The sequence below is a fragment of the Engraulis encrasicolus genome, chromosome 13, assembly GCF_034702125.1.
Source record: "Engraulis encrasicolus isolate BLACKSEA-1 chromosome 13, IST_EnEncr_1.0, whole genome shotgun sequence".
In the NCBI taxonomy this organism is placed as follows: Eukaryota; Metazoa; Chordata; class Actinopteri; order Clupeiformes; family Engraulidae; genus Engraulis; species Engraulis encrasicolus.
In genome coordinates, this window is record NC_085869.1 from 36205496 (window position 1) to 36227995 (window position 22500).

At 46.7% G+C, this 22500-nt stretch overlaps 1 protein-coding gene across 3 annotated transcripts in view; it reads left to right on the plus strand.

Annotated features, from left to right (window-relative positions):
* The window catches only part of ncam2 (neural cell adhesion molecule 2), a 353287-nt gene that overhangs the window by 254457 nt on the left and 76330 nt on the right, over positions 1-22500 (plus strand). For all 3 annotated transcript variants that reach the window (XM_063213815.1, XM_063213816.1, XM_063213817.1), the window contains exons 6-8: positions 1-29; positions 11253-11413; positions 19483-19628. The exon at positions 1-29 is cut by the window's left edge and continues 89 nt beyond it. In XM_063213815.1, coding sequence (XP_063069885.1) covers positions 1-29; positions 11253-11413; positions 19483-19628 — 336 coding nt within the window. The remainder of the gene's footprint in view (positions 30-11252; positions 11414-19482; positions 19629-22500) is intronic.

The following is a 22500-nucleotide window of genomic DNA, read 5'->3' on the forward strand; positions in this document are numbered from 1 at the left end:
TCCCCAGAGCCAGACGTCACCTGGTACAGGTACGCTGCCACCACCACCACCACCTGCTGCCATTTAGGATAGATGACACCTGTATACACACGCATGCACACGCACACACACATGCGCGCAGAGACAGAGAGAGACAGACAGACAGACGGACGGACGGACGGACGGACGGACGGACGGACGGACAAAGTCACACACACACACACACACACACACACGCACACGCACACGCACACGCACACGCACACGCACACGCACACACACACACACACACACACACACACACACACACACACACACACACACACACACACACACATACACACACACACACACACACACACACACACACACACAGAGCCCAACCTTAATATATTTGTGGGGTCCTCCCATTGACCGCCATTCATAACCCTAGTAATAAAGAATGCTAAACTGTGCCCAAACCAAAACAATCACTAATCTGTCAGTGAGGTTTTTTTTTTTTTACTTTTACCAGTAACAGCAAAACTGCCTCAGCAAAAGCGATCAAAACATGTGGGGTCCAGGATTTGGGCCCCACATGGAGCGAGGGCCCCACCTTGCTCCAGTGGCCTCACGAAGGTAGATTGGTGCAGTACACGCACACACACACACACACACACACACATGCTTAGTTGGTACAATATAAACATTTATACATGCACACAAATCCACACACACGTGCTGGCTACTTTGAGCTAAAGAGCGTTTTATCGCTCCAAAATGATATCTCTAATTATGCTCTCAAGCACTTAACAGGCGTAAGCACAACTATAGCATGGACTACTCATTTGTTTTTTCATATATATATAAATATCTAAATATATATTTATGGACTTAATGGCATGACTAAATTGCGCTGCAAAAGGTTAAGTACACGGGAGATATCACTCCACCCCTGAGCCACATAAAGCATTAAGGACGACGGCAAGTGAAAAAATAAAAAATAAAATAAAACCAGAAATAATAACATACAGCGACATCAGCTAATGCTTAATTCCCCTGGCTTTCAGAAATCCCACACAACAAAACAGGTGGGCAAGTGGGGCAGCAGCCAGGGGTCAGATCACACACAGCCTGCTCCCCGAGAGGAGCCCCTTGGGCAGCGGGGAATCGGCCATTTTGATGTGGGTGGTAATGCGCGGTCCGCGGGTGACAGCCGCTCAATGTGTTGATTACAGGCTCTCAATCAGCGTAATTACCTCCAGCGTGATGGGAGTGACAGCCAGATGAAACGGATGCGGGTGGGCAAGAGAGAATGAGTGTGGGAGAGTGAGGGATAGAGGGATGGAAAGGAGAGAGAGAGAGGGGGAGTGAGGGATGGAGGGATGGAAAGGAGAGAGAGAGAGAGAGAGAGAGAGAGAGAGAGAGAGAGAGAGAGAGAGAGAGAGATGGATGCAAAGCGAGTAGGATGCAGAGAGGATAATAGAGGGGGACACAGAGAGCGAAAGAGCGGGCGTGTGTAAGAGAGAGAGAGCAGGGGGCGGGAGCGTTTATACACACTGACCTTTAATGGATGGGCACAATGATGGGTGTCACTACACAGGAAGGAGAGGGGGGTGGGGTGTGGGGGGTTGTGGAAGCAAAACCGCTAACTCCATCAGGAAGCTGTACTGAGCAGCACCATTGCTTTTCTGTTTTGTTTTTCGTATGTTAAATGTAGATGCGGTATTTTATCTCCTATTGTTATTGTTATTTTATTTTACATCACATGTTCTTATCCCCTATTTATTTCAATATGGTATGTCCAGCGTCTAATGTCTATGTGTTCTAGTATGTCTTGAAGAGATGTGAAATGTTGGCCACTTGAGTTTTAAAGTTTACCTTGACCTTGACCTTGACCTTGATACCTCTGGGTCACTGCAGAGCAGGGCTTGTATTGTTTTTTTTGACATGCGTGTTTAATGGAGAGTTCAGTTTTGACATTTGCATCACCAAATCATCACATCGTCATTTGAAAAGGCGTTATGGTGGCAATGCGCCACCTGGACACAATTCGGAGCAATGTGGGGTTAAGTGGCTTGCTCAAGGCCACGTCAGCCATGGGGACAGGAGGCGGTATTGGTAAGGGTGGGGATTGAACCTGCAACCTTATGATCTACAGTCCGATTCCCTAACCAATTCACCACGGCTACCCACACAGCAAATCTTCATCATTAAATCATCACTTCACCATCTGAAAAGTACATGGAGGCCTTTGATAAGGCGGAAACATATTTTTTGATTACGAACCAGTTTGGACACAAGTCTTTATCTGTTCAGCAACACATTTTGGTTAACCAGGCTGTCTGATGCAAGATGAGAAACAGTCCATGACTAAGGCAGCATTGTTGGCACAAAAATGTGTGTAGGTTGCCTCACCACAAGGTCTACCTGATGTGCAAAGAGCAGGCATTCTGTATTCAATCTGGAACTGGAACGCGCCCAAGTTGTAGTCAAAGTGCCTGCACGTTCAGAACGCCCTGTCCAGCCTGAACATTCCCGTCATACTACTCTGCGTGTGGCTTTTCATGTTTCTGACCTCTGCGTCAACACTCCAGCACTTTTATGGAGATCTCTCGGCTGTGCACTCTACAACAACAGCTGCTGCCATCATAGATTTTCCTAAGCCTGCTGCTGCCTTTCAGGCTCTCTGTGCAAATGCTTACACATACACACACAAACGCACACAATTTCTCTCAGAGTCAGAGTGCGTGAGTGCGTGAGTGAATGAGTGAGTGCGTGAGTGAGTGAGTGAGTGAGTGAGTGAGTGAGTGAGTGAGTGAGTGAGTGAGTGAGTGAGTGAGTGAGTGAGTGAGTGAGTGAGTGAGAGAGTGAGTGAGAGAGAGAGGGGGGGAAGACATACACACACAGACACTCAAGCTCACACACACATAGTGCACACACACACACACACACACACACACACACACACACACACACACACACACACACACACGCATGCACACACACACACACGCACACACACACACACACACACACACACACACACACACACACACACACACACAAGCACACACATTCTCCCATGCGACTGCAGCTTGCTCTGACATGGCTCCGTACCCACTACCACTCCACAGTGGTTGGCCCCCCCATGCCTGGCCTCGCACCAGCCCACTCTGAAAGCCCTCTAAAATCATGAACCACTCAATCAATAAGCTGCTGCTGCCCTGCCACTAGCTTACGGTCCTTTGGTTCAAGCCAGCGGGGTGTACGTTACACACACAGAAGTACTGGGGGAAACTTTTAACTCCATTCCAATAATGCATTTTATGCCATTTTGAACTCACTTTTGGCTGTTAATGCTCCAGCTCCTTTTTCCTGGCACGCGTTACGTTGCCCTAGGTAACAATCTGCTTCACAATAAAAGTGCAATTTACTCGGCCTTTACTAGCACTGCAGGTAAGTGGAAAGGGGCGTAGTTAGCCTGCCTAGCAGTATTTCATGTCGTAACCTTCGTTCATAGCCCGTACTATGTGACTCTCAAGGTTACAAGAAAAACTTCTCAACGTTTTATAAAACTTGTGGATGTTTTATCAGCAGGGTGGTTAGTGACGTGGTCTCTGCTGAGGCTTATTGAAGTGTTATTGCAAATGCTGAAAGGAAGTTTCATGGTGTGCGTGTGTGTGTGCGTGCGCGTGTGTGTGTGTGTGTGTGTGTGTGTGTGTGTGTGTGTGTGTGTGTGTGTGTGTGTGTGTGTGTGTGTGTGTGTGTATGAGTGAGAGAGAGATAGAGAGAGAGAGAGAGAGAGAGAGAGAGAGAGAGAGAGAGAGAGAGAGAGAGAGAGAGAGAGAGAGAGAGAGAGAGAGTGAGAGACAGAGAGAGAGAGAGAATGAGAGAGAATGAGACAGTGAGACAGGCAGACAGGCAGACGGGCAGATTGGAGGTGGGAAGTACTGTATGCGTTAAGCCCTTTTGTTTCTTCTTATTGCCTGTGAATCCTCCAATTTTCTTTTTTCAGAGGTTTTTTTTTCATTTCCTCCTCTGTCTTTCTGTAACCTGAATTACGGTCCAAAACTCCCACAGAGATTTCAGTTTTTTGAAGCCCGGATTCCTGACCCGCCCACACAGAGAAGTGTACAAGGAAAATGCTTATATGGTATCTCTCAAGAATAGGGAGATGGAAAAAAAACATTGTTTTTCTCTCCTTTTGATGATAGTGTTTGCATTCTGTGATTGTGATGGTGGAGAGAGTTGCTTTCCATTCTACCATGAAGACTCGAGAGGCAAATGAACGTTATTAACATTTATTGAACAATAGACATGATACAAAAATGCATGAATCCGTTTGGCGAACAATTTACACTTGATATAAAATGCATGAATCTGTTTGGCGAAGGTTCCCGTCTTCGCGTTGAACTCCAGGGTAGGACGGCATATCCTCCAGCGGAGATGGAGGCGGGCGTAGCCTGCCCCAAAAATAGAGATTAGAAGTGAACTCACCTACAGCTTACAAGGAGACACCATCTGAAAGACATGAAAAGTTAGTTAGATGATTGATTGATAGACGGAAAATGAAGGACGATAGGTGATGATGATGATGATGATGATGATAATGATGACAATGATGACAATGATGACAATGATGACAATGATGATGGGTGATAGGTGATAGGTTGGAAGACGAATGATGATAGATTAAATGAGATTATAAATGATAGGGATGTTCTAAGGCTTAAGCTATGGGCGGCAGTCTAGCCGAGGCATGAAGCCTGTGATGATGGTGATGATGATAATGTCGGTATCTTTGGCTATGCAAGAAGACACGGCGCGGATGCGCTGAGAACAGAGACAGCACGGCGGTAGGTTATGCTTGAGAGATGCACCTTGGGCAGGAGAGCGCTGTGAACTTAGATTGTGACGGGAGTAGGTGGAGAGCCAGAACCGTGACCTTGGTCAGGAGAAGTGGAGGCTTAAGCTATGGGCGGCGGCCCGGCAGAGGCTGGGGCCCTGTGATGATGACGATGATGATGATGCTATGTTAACGGGCGATGGCGCAGATGCTCTGAGAGCAGAGAGGCAGTAGAGCGTTATGATTTGATTGATAGATGCACCTTGGTCAGGAGAGCGCTGAAAACTTAGATTATGACAGTAGGTAGGGAGCCGGAATCGTGACCTAAGGGAGAGAGTAGAACATGGTGATGAATGAGTAAATGAATGGATGAATGAATGAACGTAGGCTATAATATAATGTAATATGGTATGATAGTTGACATCACGGATAAACAACCACGGCAACTAGCCAGGCTGGTTCGATGTTACAAAATATGGAGATAACAGGCTTAGGACCACTATAAAATCAATCTGATAGATGAGAGAAGGATAGAATACAGACATGACCGGGTGACCGGAGCGATAGCCCCCCAAGACATAGAGTGAATGCCGCCGACGCAGCAAAATACCACCGTCACCAGAAATGAGAATAGAAAACAAAGTTACAGACCAGATATAGCATGCTTCAATTACGTGATGAGGAGTGAGGCAAATGCAGGAAGCGCATGCGCCAGACGACCAACGGCCCAGCGCCTTGATCGCAGTAGGGGACAGACCCCGCTTAGTGGCCGTGGTGGCCACGCCGATTCTGAACGAGCGTGCTGTATACCTCTTGGGCGAGGAATGAGAAGAAGGAAACAGAGTTAACAGAACAGAAACAGCACACTGAGCAAGATGACAAAGCGAGGAATGAGCCGAATGCAACACGCACATGCGTCGGACAACCAGCAGCCCATTGCCTTGAAAGCCCGCACTATGCGGGCGTCTGCCCAGAGTGATGAGAGAGACAGCTTGAGACAAAGCATGAGTAGCTAACATTAAAGACAAGCACCTCGGCCAGGATAAGCAGGAAGGTCAGGTTAAAACAGAGGAGAATCGGCAGACAACTGGTAATCACGACCTAAGAGAGGGAGATAGCAGAGCTTGTAGCTGAAACAAACAATGAATAAAACACCAAGAAAACATCTCGACCAAGGAAATAATAACCCCATGTCAATTATGATAAACACCTACGCGGTGTGGCGCGGTGAATGCTTGTGCAAAGCAGGCATTGACACAGGCAGTGGGGCGGATGCCCTGGTTGGTTGAGAGAGACAACTTGCGGTAACTGCATGATTAGACTAGCAATAAAAAAGGGGGGCACCTTAATCAGGAGAATGCAGAAAGTGCGAGCTTACGACAGAGGAGAGTTGGAGAGCCGGTTATCGAGACCTGAGAGGGATAGAGCAGAAAGCTGAAACATCACTGAATAACGGCACCGGAACAAAAATGGCATATCAAAATAGATATAAACTCCTACTCGCTACCAGTGGGTAGCTGTGATAAGTTTGTCATGCAGGATGGATGAGGATACCGATACAAGCAGGTGACTGGCGCTAAAGTTGGGGCGACAGCCCAGTGCGATGCTGAGGCGATGGCCCATTGTGATGCCGAGTTGTGATTTTGAGCCGTGGTGTTGAGCCGTGGTGTTGAGGTGAGACAGCCCAGGGCAATGCTGAGGTGCGCCGTTAAAGCACGAGCCCTGAGGCGCCGGCCCAGGGTGATGTTGAGTCCCCGGCCCAGGGTGATGCGGAGTCCCCGGCCCAGGGTGATGCGGAGTCGCCGGCCCAGGGTGATGCGGAGTCGCCGGCCCAGGGTGATGCGGAGTCGCCGGCCCAGGGTGATGCGGAGTCGCCGGCCCAGGGTGATGCGGAGTCGCCGGCCCAGGGTGATGCGGAGTCGCCGGCCCAGGGTGATGCGGAGTCGCCGGCCCAGGGTGACGTTGGGGCTGATGCCCAGTCCAATGTCGGGGCCGATGCCCAGTCCGTCGTCGGGGCCAATACCCAGTCCTTCGTCGGGGCCAGAGCCCAGTCCTTCGTCGGGGCCAGAGCCCAGTCCTTCGTCGGGGCCAGAGCCCAGTCCATCGTCGGGGCCAATGCCCAGTCCATCGTCGGGGCCAATGCCCAGTCCAACGTTGGGGCCGATGCCCAGTGCATTACGTAGCGTATGCCCTACGTGGAGCGGCAGATGCACGTGTATGTGAAAGTGTACGGGAAAGCAGCAGAGACCACCATCACCAGATATGAGAAAACAAACACAATCCGACACATCACAGTCCGAGCGACCTGACGATTCCAATGAAGCCTAAGGGCACGAGTGGTGTACAGAGTGAGAGGGTTAGCCCATGGACGGCTATCAATGGGGTGTGATCAGAACCCTGACAGGACTCCATGGGCCGAGTTTCATGTATAATTTAATTATGATTATTAACTGTCATCATCGATTTACATTTCCACGGATATCACTCATTTATTTACTTATATTTGGACGGTGTACATGTAGCCCATTGTGATCAAAATAACTCGAAATAGACAAGGCATTGCGACAGGCTACTATATCCCTTGATGCTCGGCGACCGGGCGCGGGCCGAAAGCCCCGCGTGATCTTTAAAAGGTACACTGTGCAGGAAATGGTCAAAAAAGGTACTGCAACTTTGCTGCTCATTGAAACTGAGCTGCCTATTGCCAAATTTGGTCTTACATGAAAGTTTACCATGTAATAAACAATATTTTCTAGTACGGTCCAAGTAAAGTTTTTTTTTTTTTTTGAGCTTAAAAAAAAAATGCTATTTTGGGAAATTCAAAAATGGCGGACCATGGAGAAGATCCCCCTTTCATGTAAGAAGAGTGCAATTTTCCAGTCATAAGAAATACTTAGAATTTGATGGTGGGGGCAAGTATTCATGAAAAAAGTAACATTAGTGAATTTGCAGCATGAATTCTGGAAATAAACAACTAAAATCACAGTGTCCCTTTAACTAAATCCAGCCCTGAATGCCTTGAAGCGGGAGTGAGGAAGCAAGGTACACTTCTATCGATACAAACTGCAGGCAGTGCGATGACATGAGGTGATGATTGGCAAGCGCGCATAGCTTAATGTGCGAGCCAGCAGTCTAGGCCTACGAACTGAAGCCATAACTCTAAAAAGTCAACGAGACCGCCACTCCTGCGCCACATGGGCCAGTCCATGCAAACGAAAACGTAAAATAGCTTGTGTTGTGGGCATAGGCTATTGAGCGGAACATTGAAAATAGGCGGGTGCAAACTGATGAACGCACGACCGAAATCCACATGAATGAAAAACTGTAGGCGGTGCTACGGCCCGTAGGCTGAGGTCCTTGCAACATCGCTCCGGAACATAGGAAGTACGTTTGTAACAATATGTTTGACGATTACGAGTACATGGCTCTGCAATGTCCTCCGTCCGGTGTCGTGACAGGCAGCACGAAACACAGAAGGTTAACGTCGGGTTATGCGTGCGGGCGAGGCGCTTCGAGATATAATTAGCCCATTTAAATCTGAAGGCCTACCCCCAGTGACGTTCCAAAAAAGCCACACCAACTGGTTCATGAAATGCTCTATAATGTTGGCAAGCGAATCACCAGTCCATCCGCAGCAGAGAGGCCGACGACGACCAAGTAAATGGTGACTTGCAGTACCCATAACGCCTCCGTAAAAACCTATGTGCTGAGCAGATATGCCGGGCTAAGTGAGCGAGGCGCAACGAGAGAGCACCGTGGGCCCAGTTACATCGATTCCGCCCTTCCCCAGCGAATGATCCAAAAGTCACTCCAATCAGTTCATGGAATTATCCCAAATGACAGCAAACGAAACGTAGGCCATCAGCCAACCAGCGCCAGACGAGACTGATATCCGAGACAGTGCAACAAGCCGAGTATGAGGCATGAGAGGCGACTTGCCTGGACAACTTCCCCGCAAAAATAGTCATTCGCTGAGATAAACGTTCCTTTGGTCCGCAGGATAAGTGAAGGGAAAGCCGCCAGGTTACTCACGAATTACACCAGTTCGGGGAAATCCATCCACAGGCAGGCTAGTTCAAAAGCAAATCCACGAGCGTCGGGAAATCAGGGAGCGGCGTGCCAAGCAAATTGATTGAAGCCTTGCGAGGAAAATATTAGGCTATAAGAAAGCACCGATTGCGTGCCACGCGTTTGAGCGGTTGGAAATTCCATCCCAGCAGCGGTAAGGTGAGGATAACCAGGTAGAAAATAAACAGAATGTTTGATAACGAAAACGCCGGACAGCCACTTCAAAGTCGGCTTAACTGGAAAGCAGAGATCAGAATGAGTGACTGATTTTTAAACAAACGTGAATGCGATCCATTGGCTGAGAGGGAACGATGCATGAGTGATGCGTAACGGGGAAATCCCCAATCTCGCGTTGTGATTGGTTGACGATCCTGGGCAATGATGACGCATGTATGATCTGTCAAAAGGGAGATTGGATGGTTAGCCTAGTAAGTTTTGACAGCCGAGAAATTCGAGTCTCCCTGGTAGAATTTACGCAAGCTCCCATTTCTTTTTGCAGGAAAATGTGTAGGCATAAAGAACATTAAAAAGAAATCTCACCAATTTTAAACATAGACTGTATATATAATAAAATACACACGTGACCTGAGGAAGGCAGACAGGTCCAAACATTGTCACATTAAAAACTTGTTGATTTAACTCGAGAGTGTGCGGCACTTCTCTCCTCCTGCAAGTGTTTTACTGTTTGCCAGCACCTCTGTTTTTGGTGTGCGTTTCGTACCTCCACTCATATATAATGTAATATACCATCTATTATGTTAGACATGTGACTTAACACTCCAGACACATTTTAAATTAATTGGTCCGAATTCAAATTAAAAAAATCTAATTGTGCTTTATTAGCATGACTGTTACGATACAGTGTTGCCAAAGCATAGAAATAACAAGACAAAAGTGTGAATAGTATTACCTTACCCAATAAGTAGGTCTCCGTGGGTGAGTTCTGCATCACCACTCTCCATGGTCATGGCCTAGTGGCAAAGTTGGTCTATCAATCTTGGGGTTGCAATTTCGAATCCCCCCTGACCTCTCCCTACATCTCCATCCATGGCTGAGGTGCCCTTGAGCAAGGCGCCTAACCCCACACTGCTCCAGGGACTGTAATCAATACCCTGAAAAATAATAACTGTAAGTCGCTTTGAATAAATGAAAGCGTCAGCTATGCGATGTAATGTAACTGTTTATTCTATTTATTTAATTATCTATTTAAACATGGAGCAAGGAAGGGGAACTCACACCGTTCTGCCGAATGCAGTGTTGAACTTTTTATTGCATTAGAAAAACAAAAATGATGCTATCCAAGTGTAGTGCAGACGTTTCGGTCACAGTCAGACCATCATCAGTGCAACGACGGAATGTCTCTTGAGATGCAACATCTCATTTTCTGTAGGGTCCCCTTTCTGATTGGCAAAACCATAAGCAAACCGAGCTAGGCGGGTTGGGCCAGACTATGTACGGAGCCAAAATCTTTGGGTGGAAGTACATAGGATGGCGTCGCCAGGCTAGCGATGGCCATCCCAATGAGATGAACCATATTCGGGATGTGGGCCTGGATATCAAGATATGATCCTGTGTAAGGCTGCAACGATAAGTCGACTAATCATGACTAATCGACTATAAAAAATTGTTGACAAGAATTTTCATTGTCGACTAATCGTTTCATATAATTCATTGTTTTTTTACTTACTTAACTAGTGCTTTATTACTTTATTGAAACCTAAAATTGCTCAGCACTAATGAATTGGAGTATTGGACGTTGTATCTTTGAGTAAATAAGCAACTTTCATGATTTAAAGCTCATTGTCAGCTGTAAAAAAAAATTCACTTCCCTGCGCTAGAGGCCGGGAAGCTTTGTCGGAGGTTGGAGCAAGTGTTTTTTTTCACGACTAATCATGACTTATCGTGACTAGATCTACCGATTAGTCGACTATTAAAATAATCCATAGTTGCAGCCCTAATCCTGTATTTTGAAGATTTCTGTTCTGAACCGTGGTGACACACAGTTCAATACTGGTAAACATTGTTATTGCAATGTAACTATATAGTGTTTGTGTGCGCACGGGTGGATCTGGGGAGTGTGCGGGCCGGGTACACCCACATGCACTTGAGTGGGGGCAAATGTTTATGTAGGCTACTGTATTTGTATTATGTTCCGACTGAACTTTAGTATTATGATGAATCACTATTCCCTGTGTGTGTGTGTGCGTGTGTGTGTGTGTGCGTGCGTGCGTGCGTGTGTGTGTGTGTGTGTGTGTGTGTGTGTGTGTGTGTGTGTGTGTGTGTGTGTGTGTGTGTGTGTGTGTGTGTGTGTGTGTGTGTGTGCGCGTGTGCGTGCGTGCGTGCGTGCGTGCGTGCGTGCGTGTGTGTGTGATTACAGGGGACTGGTGGAGCTGTATGAATCGGAGCAGTACGCCATACGGGCGCGGGGCACCAGCCTGACGATCCGCAACATCCGGAAGGGAGACGGGGGCTCCTACACCTGCAAGGCATCCAACAAGGCCGGGGAGGTCGACCGGCAGCTCACCCTCAAAGTCTTCGGTGAGCAAATGTTTTTTGCATCTCATAATAAAACACAGGTGCCGTGTGTGATGTGAAGATGGGTATCACTACCTTCCCACAACTGATGTTGTTTGCTTACTGAAGTCGAGGACTGTGAATCTCTAATGGGTTCCCACAAGCACTGCACTGCACTGTACTGCACTGCACTGCACGCTGCACGCACGCACGCATGCACGCATGCATGCACAAACACGCACTCTCTCTCTGTCTCTCGCTCTATCTCTCTCTCTCTCTCTCTCTCTCTCTCTCTCTCTCTCATTCAATTCAATTCAATTCAATAATGCTTCATTGGAATGACGAATAAGACATCCATATTGCCAAAGCAGTCATCCAAACCATTAGAGGAATCACACAAAGTATTTCAAAAAAGAAAGAAAGAAGCCATGGGGCTATACATACACTCTAACCAACAATTCGATAAAGTATACTTTATCAATGAAGGATACATCTGGAATTGAAAGGAAAAAATTGTCAAGGTCTAGACAATGTGTACAACAGAGCAAACAAAAATCAACAATACCTGTACTGCGAACATTTCTGCGATTTGAACAAAATGATTGGCCAATAGATGCCAAGTACCTGCAATAAGGCTATTCCATGCTGGAATCCCTCAGCATATGGCTCTGTGATACATACTCTACTTTTCAGCATAGCGCGCCAAAGGCCCCTCTCCTGAGAGATGGCCAGCTTTCTGCCGGTCTTCAGTCTCCAGGGTGCCAAGACCTGGATGGCAGGCTTCGAAACCCGGGATAAGAACTCTTGTGTGTTCATATCATTTACACTGGAGAAGGAAGTGCACCTTGCTTACTCTCTCTCTCCCTCTCCCTCTCTCTCTTTTTCTCTCTCTCTCTCTCTCTCTCTCTCTCTCTCTCTCTCTCTCTCTCTCTCTCTCTGGCATACACGTGCACACACACACACGTACACATCCACACACACACACTCACTGCACACGCCCACGCACCTTCACTGGCAGTGTGGGCAGCTATGTTTCTCTCTCATAAACAAGCCTCTAAATAATTTAACATAAAACGGGCAGAGACATCCTTTACGGGCGCGCATTTCAATTCGCCTTTTCATGAAGCTGCATGCCAGCTCTCCTTGTTGTTGGTTTTTTTTCTTCCTCTCTGCCTTATTCCGATAGGGGCCTTGTGTCTCCAGATGGAAATGTATGGAGATTTATTCTGTAGTCATCAGAATCCTTTCAATGTGCAAGCAAAGGGGATTCTTTTCTCCATGCTCCATTTAAATGAATTCCGCCACCCAGGGCCGCTGACAACTTTGGCCGGGCCCAGGACAAAGTCATCTGAAAGACCCCCCCCCTGTTAACTCACCCAGTAGCCTTTACACAATGTAATGAGAACCCCGATTCTGGGCCCCGGACAAGTGATCTGGTTTGCCCATACCACTACCCCCACCCCCACCCCCCACCGCGCTCCCCGTCGACATCCCTGCAACCACCAGCAGCAGCTATCTCCAGCAGATGAAGCAGCAGCAGCACCACCACTGCCAGCCTTCCTCTCCTCTCCTCTCCTCTCCTCTCCTCTCCTGTCCTCTCCTCTCCTCTCCTCTCCTCTCCTCTCCTCTCCCATCCTCTCCTCCAGAGATAGAGCTAGAGATGCATTGAGAAGTCTTCTCTTCTCCTCTTCTACACTCCTCTCCTTCACTCAATTCCTCCTCTCCTCTCCTCTCCTCTCGTCTCCTCTCCTCTACTGCCTCCTCCTCTCCTCTCCTCTGCCCTCTCCTCTCCTGTCCTCTCCTCTCCTCTCCTCTCCTCTCCGTTCCTCTCCTCTCCTGCTCTCTCATCTCGTCTCGTCTCCTCTCCTCTCCTCTCGTCTCCTCTCCTCTCTTCCCCTCTCCTCTCCTCTCCTCTCCTCGCTCCTCTCCTCTCCTCTCCTCGCCCCCCTCCTCCACTCTCCTCCTCCTCCTCCTCTTCCTCCCCCTCTTGCTGGATGGGAATTTTGTTTTTGCTAAGCGTGGTGGGCAGCATGGTTGTAACTTTCTTTTTTTACGTCGCCCTGACAGGGTGAGAGATGGGTGAGGCTGCTGCTACTTCTATACTGCTCCTCTGCTGCTTGCTGGGGTAGGGTGTTTCCTTCACGGCTGGTTAGGCTGGAAAGCTTTTCAGAGCAAGCCTTTCGCCTCACAGACACGCACGCACACACACAAACACACACACACACAGGCATGCACATGCACATGCACACACAAACGCACGTGCACACGCACACGCACACGCACCTACACACAGTCATTCTTGTGCGAACACTTGCACACATGCCCACATGCACATAGAAAGTGCACACACACACGCACGCACACACGCGCGCGCGTGCACGCACACACACACACACACACACACACACACGCGGTCATGGAAACACATACAGAGGCATGTACTGTAGATGAACACACACATAACCTCTACTAACGTGCTCACACGCACACATCAATGTGTCAAGTGTCACACAAACGTACAAAGACAGTCATACACACACACACACACACACACACACACACACACACACACACACACACACACACACACACACACACACACACACACACACACACACACACACACACACACACACACACACACACACACACACACACACACACACACACACGCAAACATCTGCCCACAGCAGCTAAGCACACACTCCACAATCACAAACCACAAAGAATCTGGTCCTCCACATGTGACCATTGATCTATCGACGTATCGACATGTTTTTGTGTCAGTCGTGAGGTTTAATTAGAAAGCACTTTGTACTGCAATAGCCGAAGGCAGTTTGTACAACAATAGCTAAAAGTAATCAATGTGTTTTTTTGTAGAAGTAGGGACGTTGCCGTGGGGACGTTGTGTAGCCAATGTAAACGCTTTGCCCTCTTGTCTCTGCGTGCTCTTCATACAGTAGCTAAATGTACTCAATGTGTTTTGCATAGAAGTAGTGGCATTTTGGTAGGGACATTGTGTAGATCAGTGCTTCGTAGCCCCGTCTTGCACACCGTTCCATCAGTGGAAGGCTGTAATAGAAAAGTTAACTACCATAGTACTACACTACTAAAACTAATAAAAACAAACAAACAAACAAATACTATGACATACAGTACATAACACAGGGCCTTTATATTATTAATGCACTACAATTTGGTCATTGCCATTCTAGTAACAGCAAATGTATAACACTGTGGCTTAACGGGTTAAAGTGGATTGCCAGGGGTTACGTGGAAACGTTTTGTGCAATGCAATGTAAAAACCAAGTACAAGCAGATTGGATTGAAGCGGATTTCTGATATTTATCTAGACCTACAACGATCCATGAAAATTACTATTTGGCATAAAAATGACAATTAACAATTGTGTTGAGTGTTTTGAGGGGTTTCCTTGGGCGGAGAAGTCTATTCTTTTAGGGTAGGGATGGGCAACTGGAGGCCCGGGGGCCAGAGGCCCGCCTCCTCACTTAGTGCAGCCCGTAGATAAAACATAATTCAAAAATAATAATAAAGACAAGATTTTACTTCTGGTCACCAGAACACTCCTATCCTTTCAAAGAATATCGGCAGTCAGTGAGCAACCGATTGCACCTCAATCTCTGCGATTTAGTCAGATCTGTGGTCATATGGCCCTCCGATAGAGCAGATGGAAAAACATGGCCCTCTTTATCATGAAAGTTGCCCATCCCTGTTTTAGGGCTGCCTGGTCCAAAACAGTTTGAAAACTTCTGGTGTAATCAGTGCAGAAGGTTTGGCCTCTTGTCTTTGCTTGTCATGTTCTTGTTTACAGAATAGGGGTGTTGTGCACAGACCTGGCAGATTTCCAGGTTCAGTTCAGACAGGCTGACTCTATATGGTGTACAGTATGCTTAATATATTACATGACAAATATGATTGAATGAATGAAACCTTAACTCACCTGAGGTTCGTTCCTATTTTAATGAAAAGGCAGTAATTACTATACATTGCATGACATTTGACCGACACGATTATATAGGCCTAAAGGTGTTGTATGCTACAGGGTATCCAGGCGTACTGGTAGTGTGTTAACACTCTGAAGCAATGTGAGTGTCAGGTGTCTCGCTCAAGGGTACAACAGTCATGGATTCCATGGATTCCACATTAAGTGTAATTGCACAAGTTTAAATGCCTGTCTGTTTGCCCAATTCAATGGCTCATTTATCACTGACAAAAAAACGGGTGTCATTAGGCCCATGCTATGCTTGATGCATGACTTGAGATGTTTGCAACTGTTCATTAACAAGACCACAAACCTGTTTGAGAGCTATCAGAGCACTACCCACAAATCTGGAGGTGTCATGCAGGAGGAAGATAAACAACTGGGCTCTTATTAAATTAACCTCAACCTGGAAGTTTGGAAGATTGCCTAAATCTTTGAAATGCCTCTCTAAACTGTAAAAAGGCAGGGTCAATTCAACCCATTGACACCTAAGCCACCTGCAAAAAAGGGTGCTGAATGCCTGAGCCCTTTTTAAGAAAAGCTGCCCTTATCCTATTAAAACCTAAATATCTCAGCTTCTGAAGCACATACAAATATGCACTGAATTGCGTTTAAGGCTAAGACCCTCATATTTCGTTAGAATGTGCTCATTCATCTCAAACAAACAGAGATTTTGAATAAAGTTGTCTCAACTCTCATGAGCCGGAATGTTGTGAAATGCAGCTCTAGGCGCCAGGGCCAATGTTGCACAATGCAATATCAGGCATCAATGGGTGAATATCTTCTAGAATAGTGTTTCTGAACGGGGAATATACAGCCCCACAGGGGGCGTTGGGGAGCCCTAGGGGTCGTTGAGAAGGATAGAGCTGAGAGGGGGTGGTTCTTAGTTGCCATTGAGGGGGCATTAGTCTATTCCATTTTGTAATACTAAGGGGGGCGTTGGAGGCTTATGATGAGGTCAAGTGGGGTTGGGAAGCGTAAGATGACGCCCAGGGAGCATTTATTTTAAAAAAAGGATGAGAACCGCTGTTCTAGAGTCTATTTGGCCCCAGAGTAATGTCAGTCCGACAGAGAGCCATGCTAGTCCTGGTCCCTGGGGCTCATTTCAGACCCTGGTTGAAATCTTGGTTATTCTCTACGCAAACCATGACAGCAAAGCAGACGTTCTCATTCAGGTCACATACCATAAAATAAATGAATGGTATCCATGAGGGTCGCTTACCGGTGAGTACTTGGTTCTCAGTGTAAGTGATTTAGCAAGCGACACAACCGCCACACCATCTAGTCAAGTCAAGTCAAGTCAGTTTCATTGTCAATGTCTTTACATGCACTGGTCATACAAAGAATTTGAGATATTATACTATTATACTACTATAACAGTACTTTATATTACTAATGTATTGTTCTATACTAAAACTACATGCTAATGCCTCGTGAATTCTGGAAATAAGCTACTTAAAATATTACACAGTGTACCTTTAAACCCTGTCATGCTAATGGCTCATCCTCGTCCCAGTGCCCCCTGTCCCAGGGGAAGGTGGCTCTAATGGGCATTTATCAGGTTAGCCGGCGAGAGGTAACAGCCCGACTAGTGCCTCACTTCTTCACCTGAAGGAGCTGCTGCTGCTGCTGCTATTGCACATCAATTATCCTACTAATGAGCCTGACGCCATCACAGCAGGACACACACACACACACACACACACACACACACACACACACACACACACACACACACACACACACACACACACACACACACACACACACACACACACACACACACACACACACACACACACACACACACACACACACCAAGAGCCTGGCATGCTTTCCTCGCACCTCTCTCCTGCACACCGCTCTCTTTCTTTCTCTGTCTCTGTCTCTCTACATCTCTCTCTGCTCTCTCTCTCTCTCTCTCTCTCTCTCTCTCTCTCTGCACCGCATCTTCATCTTTTGTTCTATCACTCTTTCTCAATCTCTACAGTGCCTTCCCCCCTCTCTCTCTCTCTCTCTCTCTCTCTCTCTCTCTCTCTCTCTCTCTCTCTCTCTCTCTCTCTCTCTCTCTCTCTCCCCTCCATCCATCCATTCATCCATCCCCCTACCCTATCTTTCCTCTAGCTCCTCTATTATGTTGTCTGTGAGGAGGAGGGGGAGAAGAGGAGGAGTAGGACAGTGTCTTGCGAATTCACCTGGTGTGCCATCTCAGATGCGTGGGCCCCTCACCTGGGAAGGCGAGGCGAGACGCACACCATATAGCATTAGTCTGGATTCTCACTGCATGCTGCCGTCTGCATCCTGCACCTGAAGTCAGCAACAGCAGCAGTAGTAGCAGACTCCTAAAAGCTCTCTCCTTCTGCCTCATGGGCCGTGGAGAAGCCTGGTGCTTTGTTTTTTTCATTTCATATTGCACTCGCTCTAGTCCTACTCTTGTTCTGGCTATGACTTTGACTCTGCGTCTCTCTCTCTCTCTCTCTCTCTCGCTCCCTCGCTCTCTTTCTCTCTCTCTCTCTCTCTCTCTCTCTCTCTCTCTCTCTCTCTCTCTCTCTCTCTCTCTCTCTCTCTCTATCTCGCTCCCTCGCTCTCTCTCTCTCTCTCACACCGTTATTTATTTTCACTTTCTCTCTATCCCTCTCTCTCCTCCTCCTTCTATTCCGATCATGGAAGGACCCAAGTTGCTCATATTAGAGCAATATTGGTTTAATAAAAAAGTTACCAAAGCAACAAAAACAGGCATTAATGGAGGTATCACTAGAGATAGCGTAGTTGTACACTCCTTAGGCCTTTGGTAAGACTGTGGAGTACTTCTGGATGGCTTTGTTACTCTCATAGTCATTTACTTCTGTTGTTACTTATCGGCCTCTATGTGTGTGTGCTTGTGAGCATGCGTGCGTGTGTGCATTAAGCCAGGGCCGGACTATCCATAAGGGCCTAACGGCTCAGTGCCCAGGGGCACCAACCATTTTTCACCAGTGAGGGGGCAAACTTCATGCATACTGTTTATTAAGGGGGCACCAGTGAGGTGTAGTGGGACCACATTGTGCATGCTCACAAATGCTTGCGTGTGTGAGCATGGGTGGCCTTTATCGGTCTCCCACCATCAGGTCTCGGTCTGTGGCTCTTCATCGCTTATCTCAAGTCCACTCTATTTTTACTTCTATTTTTTACCTCATTCATCATGTCCATAAGCATCTCTATATCTCTCCCTTTGGTTTTACGCAGGGTTTTTTTGTCCTTCTTTCACATTCCTCGTTTCCCTCTATTTCTCTGTTGATTTCTTTCTTTCACTGTCTTTCTCTCTGTCTTTATCTTTGACTTAATCTCGCTCTCTCTCTCCCATATCTCCCTATCTGTTTTTGACTCAACCACATTGAATGATGACAGGTGATGGTGAATGAATGATTATAGTATGTTACATAAATACTTTTGATTGATTGATTGTTCTCTCTCTCTCTCTCTCTCTCTCTCTCTCTCTCTCTCTCTCTCTCTCTCTCTCTCTCTCTTTCCCTTTCTCTCGCTCCCCCCCCCCCCCCCCCCCCGCCCCCCCCCCCTCTCTCTCTCTCTCTCTCTCTCTCTCTCTCCCTTCTTGTGTTAAATGGGATGATCAACATACAGTGGAAGTGAAAGCGCATTGGGAAACTCCAACTCCCATTGTCATTGTGACACAGCACTCCACAGCACACATGTGAACACTGCACACAACGAAATTGCATGTATGCCCGTGCAAGAGGGCAGCCCTCAATGGCGCCCCTGGGGAGCAGTGCGGCGGGACGGTACCATGCTCAGGGTACCTCAGTCATGGAGGAGGATGGGGGAGAGCACTGGTTGATTACTCTCCAACCTGGTGGGTCGGGAGTCGAACCGGCAACCTTTGGGATACAAGTCTGATGCCCTAAACGCTTACCCATGACAGTACATGTCATGTAAAGTATACTTTTAACTGGTGGCAATGGTTCACAATAAAGGACTGTTAAATCTCTCTCTCTCTCTCTCTCTCTCTCTCTCTCTCTCGCTCTCTCTCTCTCTCTCTCTCTCTCTCTCTCTCTCTCTCTCTCTCTCTCTCTCTCTCTCTCTCTCTGCTCTACAGAGCCGCCGCACATCACTAAGTTGCGTAACGTGACGGCGGTGGAGGGCAGTGCTGCGATGATCTCCTGCAAGGCGGAGGGCGAGCCGCTCCCCGAGATCAGCTGGAGGAGGGCCAGCGACGGACAGGTCTTCATAGAGGGAGACAAGGTGACACACACACACACACACACACACACACACACACACACACACACACACACACACACACACACACACACACACACACACACACACACACACACACACACACACACACACACACACACACACACACACACACACACACACATGCAGAAACACACACACACACACACACACACACACACACACACACACACACACACACACACACACACACACACACACACACACACACACAGCTAACACACACACACACACACACACACACACACAGAAACAGAAACATATGACCAAATGACTACAGACAGACAGACATACAGACAGAGGCGCAGATGCACGCACGTACACACATGCCTATGCATTCATGCACTCACACACGTAAAACGTACACACATTCATACTCTGACAAGCACACACACACCCCTCGTAGTTTTCACAGATTTGTGAGTATATCTTTTCATAGGAGAGCATTAAAGACATTTCACTTTGACACAATGATTAGTGACCTTTTAACAACATATATAAGAACTGAAATGTCTTGTTCACTCAGAAAAAAAAATACAGCCATTAATGTTTGAACACTGCCCACAAAAGTGAGTACACTCCAGCTTAAAATCCGGTAGAGATGGGGCCCTGTTGACTCGAATCGTCTTGAAATGAAAAGGGATTACATTTTGAGTCTGCACCTGGCTTGAATAGATTGGTGTGAGATTTGAATGCAATCCTATGGAGATTATCATGATCTGCTTCAGTAGTCACAGTGCATGTTGACATGCATGTTTCTTTTAGGTGTAATTCAGATTTCCAATGTTGACAGCATTCATGCATCCCCAAACCATGTCAGTCCCACTACCACGGAATATTGAGAGGATACACTTTTTTTGTAAAACTCACTGTTTACCACCATACATGCCTGACACCATCAAAAGCAAATTTGTGTATCTTGGTCTCTTCAGACCACACGACATGGTTCCAGTTATCCATATCCTTAGTCTGTTCATCTCTCTTGAGACCAAGACAAACAAAGCTTTAGATGGTGTCAAACATATGTGGTGGTAAACAAGCGAGTTGCAGACTCAAAATGTAAAAGTTCAATGTAAAGAAAGGTTGAAATGCACGGCGATGACCTCCCTTTTAATCCCTTTTCATTTCGAGACGATTCGAGCCGACACGGCCCCTTCTGTACCGTATTTTGATCTGGGGTGTACTCACCTTTGTGGGCAATGTTCAAACATTTATGGCTGTATTTTGATTTCTTCTGAGTGGACAAGAAATTTAAGCGGTTAAGCTAAAAGGTCACCATTGTGTCAAAGCGAAATGTCTTTAATGCTCTCCTATGAAAAAATATACTCACAAATCTACAAAAAATATGAGGGGTGTACTCACTTACGTGATATACTGTAATTTCCTTTGTGTTGTTCTTTGTTTTTATTGTTTTTAGGGTTTTTTGCCTGTTACCATTTACGCTATGCCACAGTCTACCAAATGTTGTTTCCTTTGTGTTATTCATTGTTTTTTACAACATTTACACTATGACCCAGAGTATGATTGACTCCTTATTACATGTAATGAGCCGTGGAACAGTGTACAGCATTACTCACTTATTATTATATGGTTGTGACGTCATCGGTCGAATGCTCCATTCATTACAACGGGGCTCCCCAACGTTCGCACGTCTGTTATTTTTCGATAACGGACGGGTTGGTCTATAACAGACCGCTGTCAATGGCAACAAGACTTTTCACTGCTAAAGCGACTTTTCAACAAGACTCTAATCAGATGCTGTGATAGACAACACCTGTTGTCCTGGCTACCTAGCTGTTGCCTAGCGGTGTTCCACAACGGCACTGTTTTGTTTTGCGCAGCAACAATCTTAACATTAAATAGGCCTAAAGAAATGTCTCCGCCATGTGTGAATCATTTAAGTACCGTATATCCATATAATAAGCGGGTTAACTTTCGGCGAGTCGGTCGCTCCGCGTCGGGGTCTAAAGATTCTCTCTGTCGTGCTGCTATTCCACGGTAGCGACCTTCTCGCCGAACGTTAACCCTTACATAACTCACTTAATTTTCATAGCTGCATGATTGGGTGTTGCAGGGTTATCACACTATCGTAAAAAAAAAGGACTGAAAAGAGTTTTCTTTGATAGTCTTCAATACACACCTGCTGTACTGTACACCTACAGTCGCGCCCGCCGTCTGTCTCTGTTCATGCGTGTGTGGGTGCATCCGTGCATAAATGCGTGGCACAGACAGACAGTGACAGACAGTCTGACTGTGGGTGTACAGCAGATGTGTAATGAAGACTGTGAATCTTTTGATATGACATTTTTTCACGATCGCGTGATAACCCAACCAACCACCCAATCATGCAGCCATGAAAATGATAACAATAAAATAAACAAATTATGCACACCATTCCACAGCCCACTAATAAGGAGTCATTCATGTTCGTGATTATAGCGTAAGTGTTCACACGTAAAAAAACAAAACAACAAATCAAAGGAAACAAAATCTGGTAGACCGTGGCATGGAGAGCTTCATGGCATTATGCAACTGTGGCAATAGCAATGATTAGGCTGATTTACAGATAACTCTCCATCACTCTGGTCTTCTATCCTCTCTCTCTCTCTCTCTCTCTCTCTCTCTCTCTCTCTCTCTCTCTCTCTCTCTCTCTCTCTCTATCTCTATCTCTCTCTCTCTCTCTCATCTCATGTCATCCAACTGATGGTTTTCATGCTTGAAACATCTCACATGACACATTCTCCATTTTATTTTATTTTATTTTTTGATTTTCTTGATATTTTCCTGTTGGAGCCTGCCACAATGAGCATAGGCCTATACTGTAGGCCTCTCATCAGGGTGTCAGAGTCTGGTT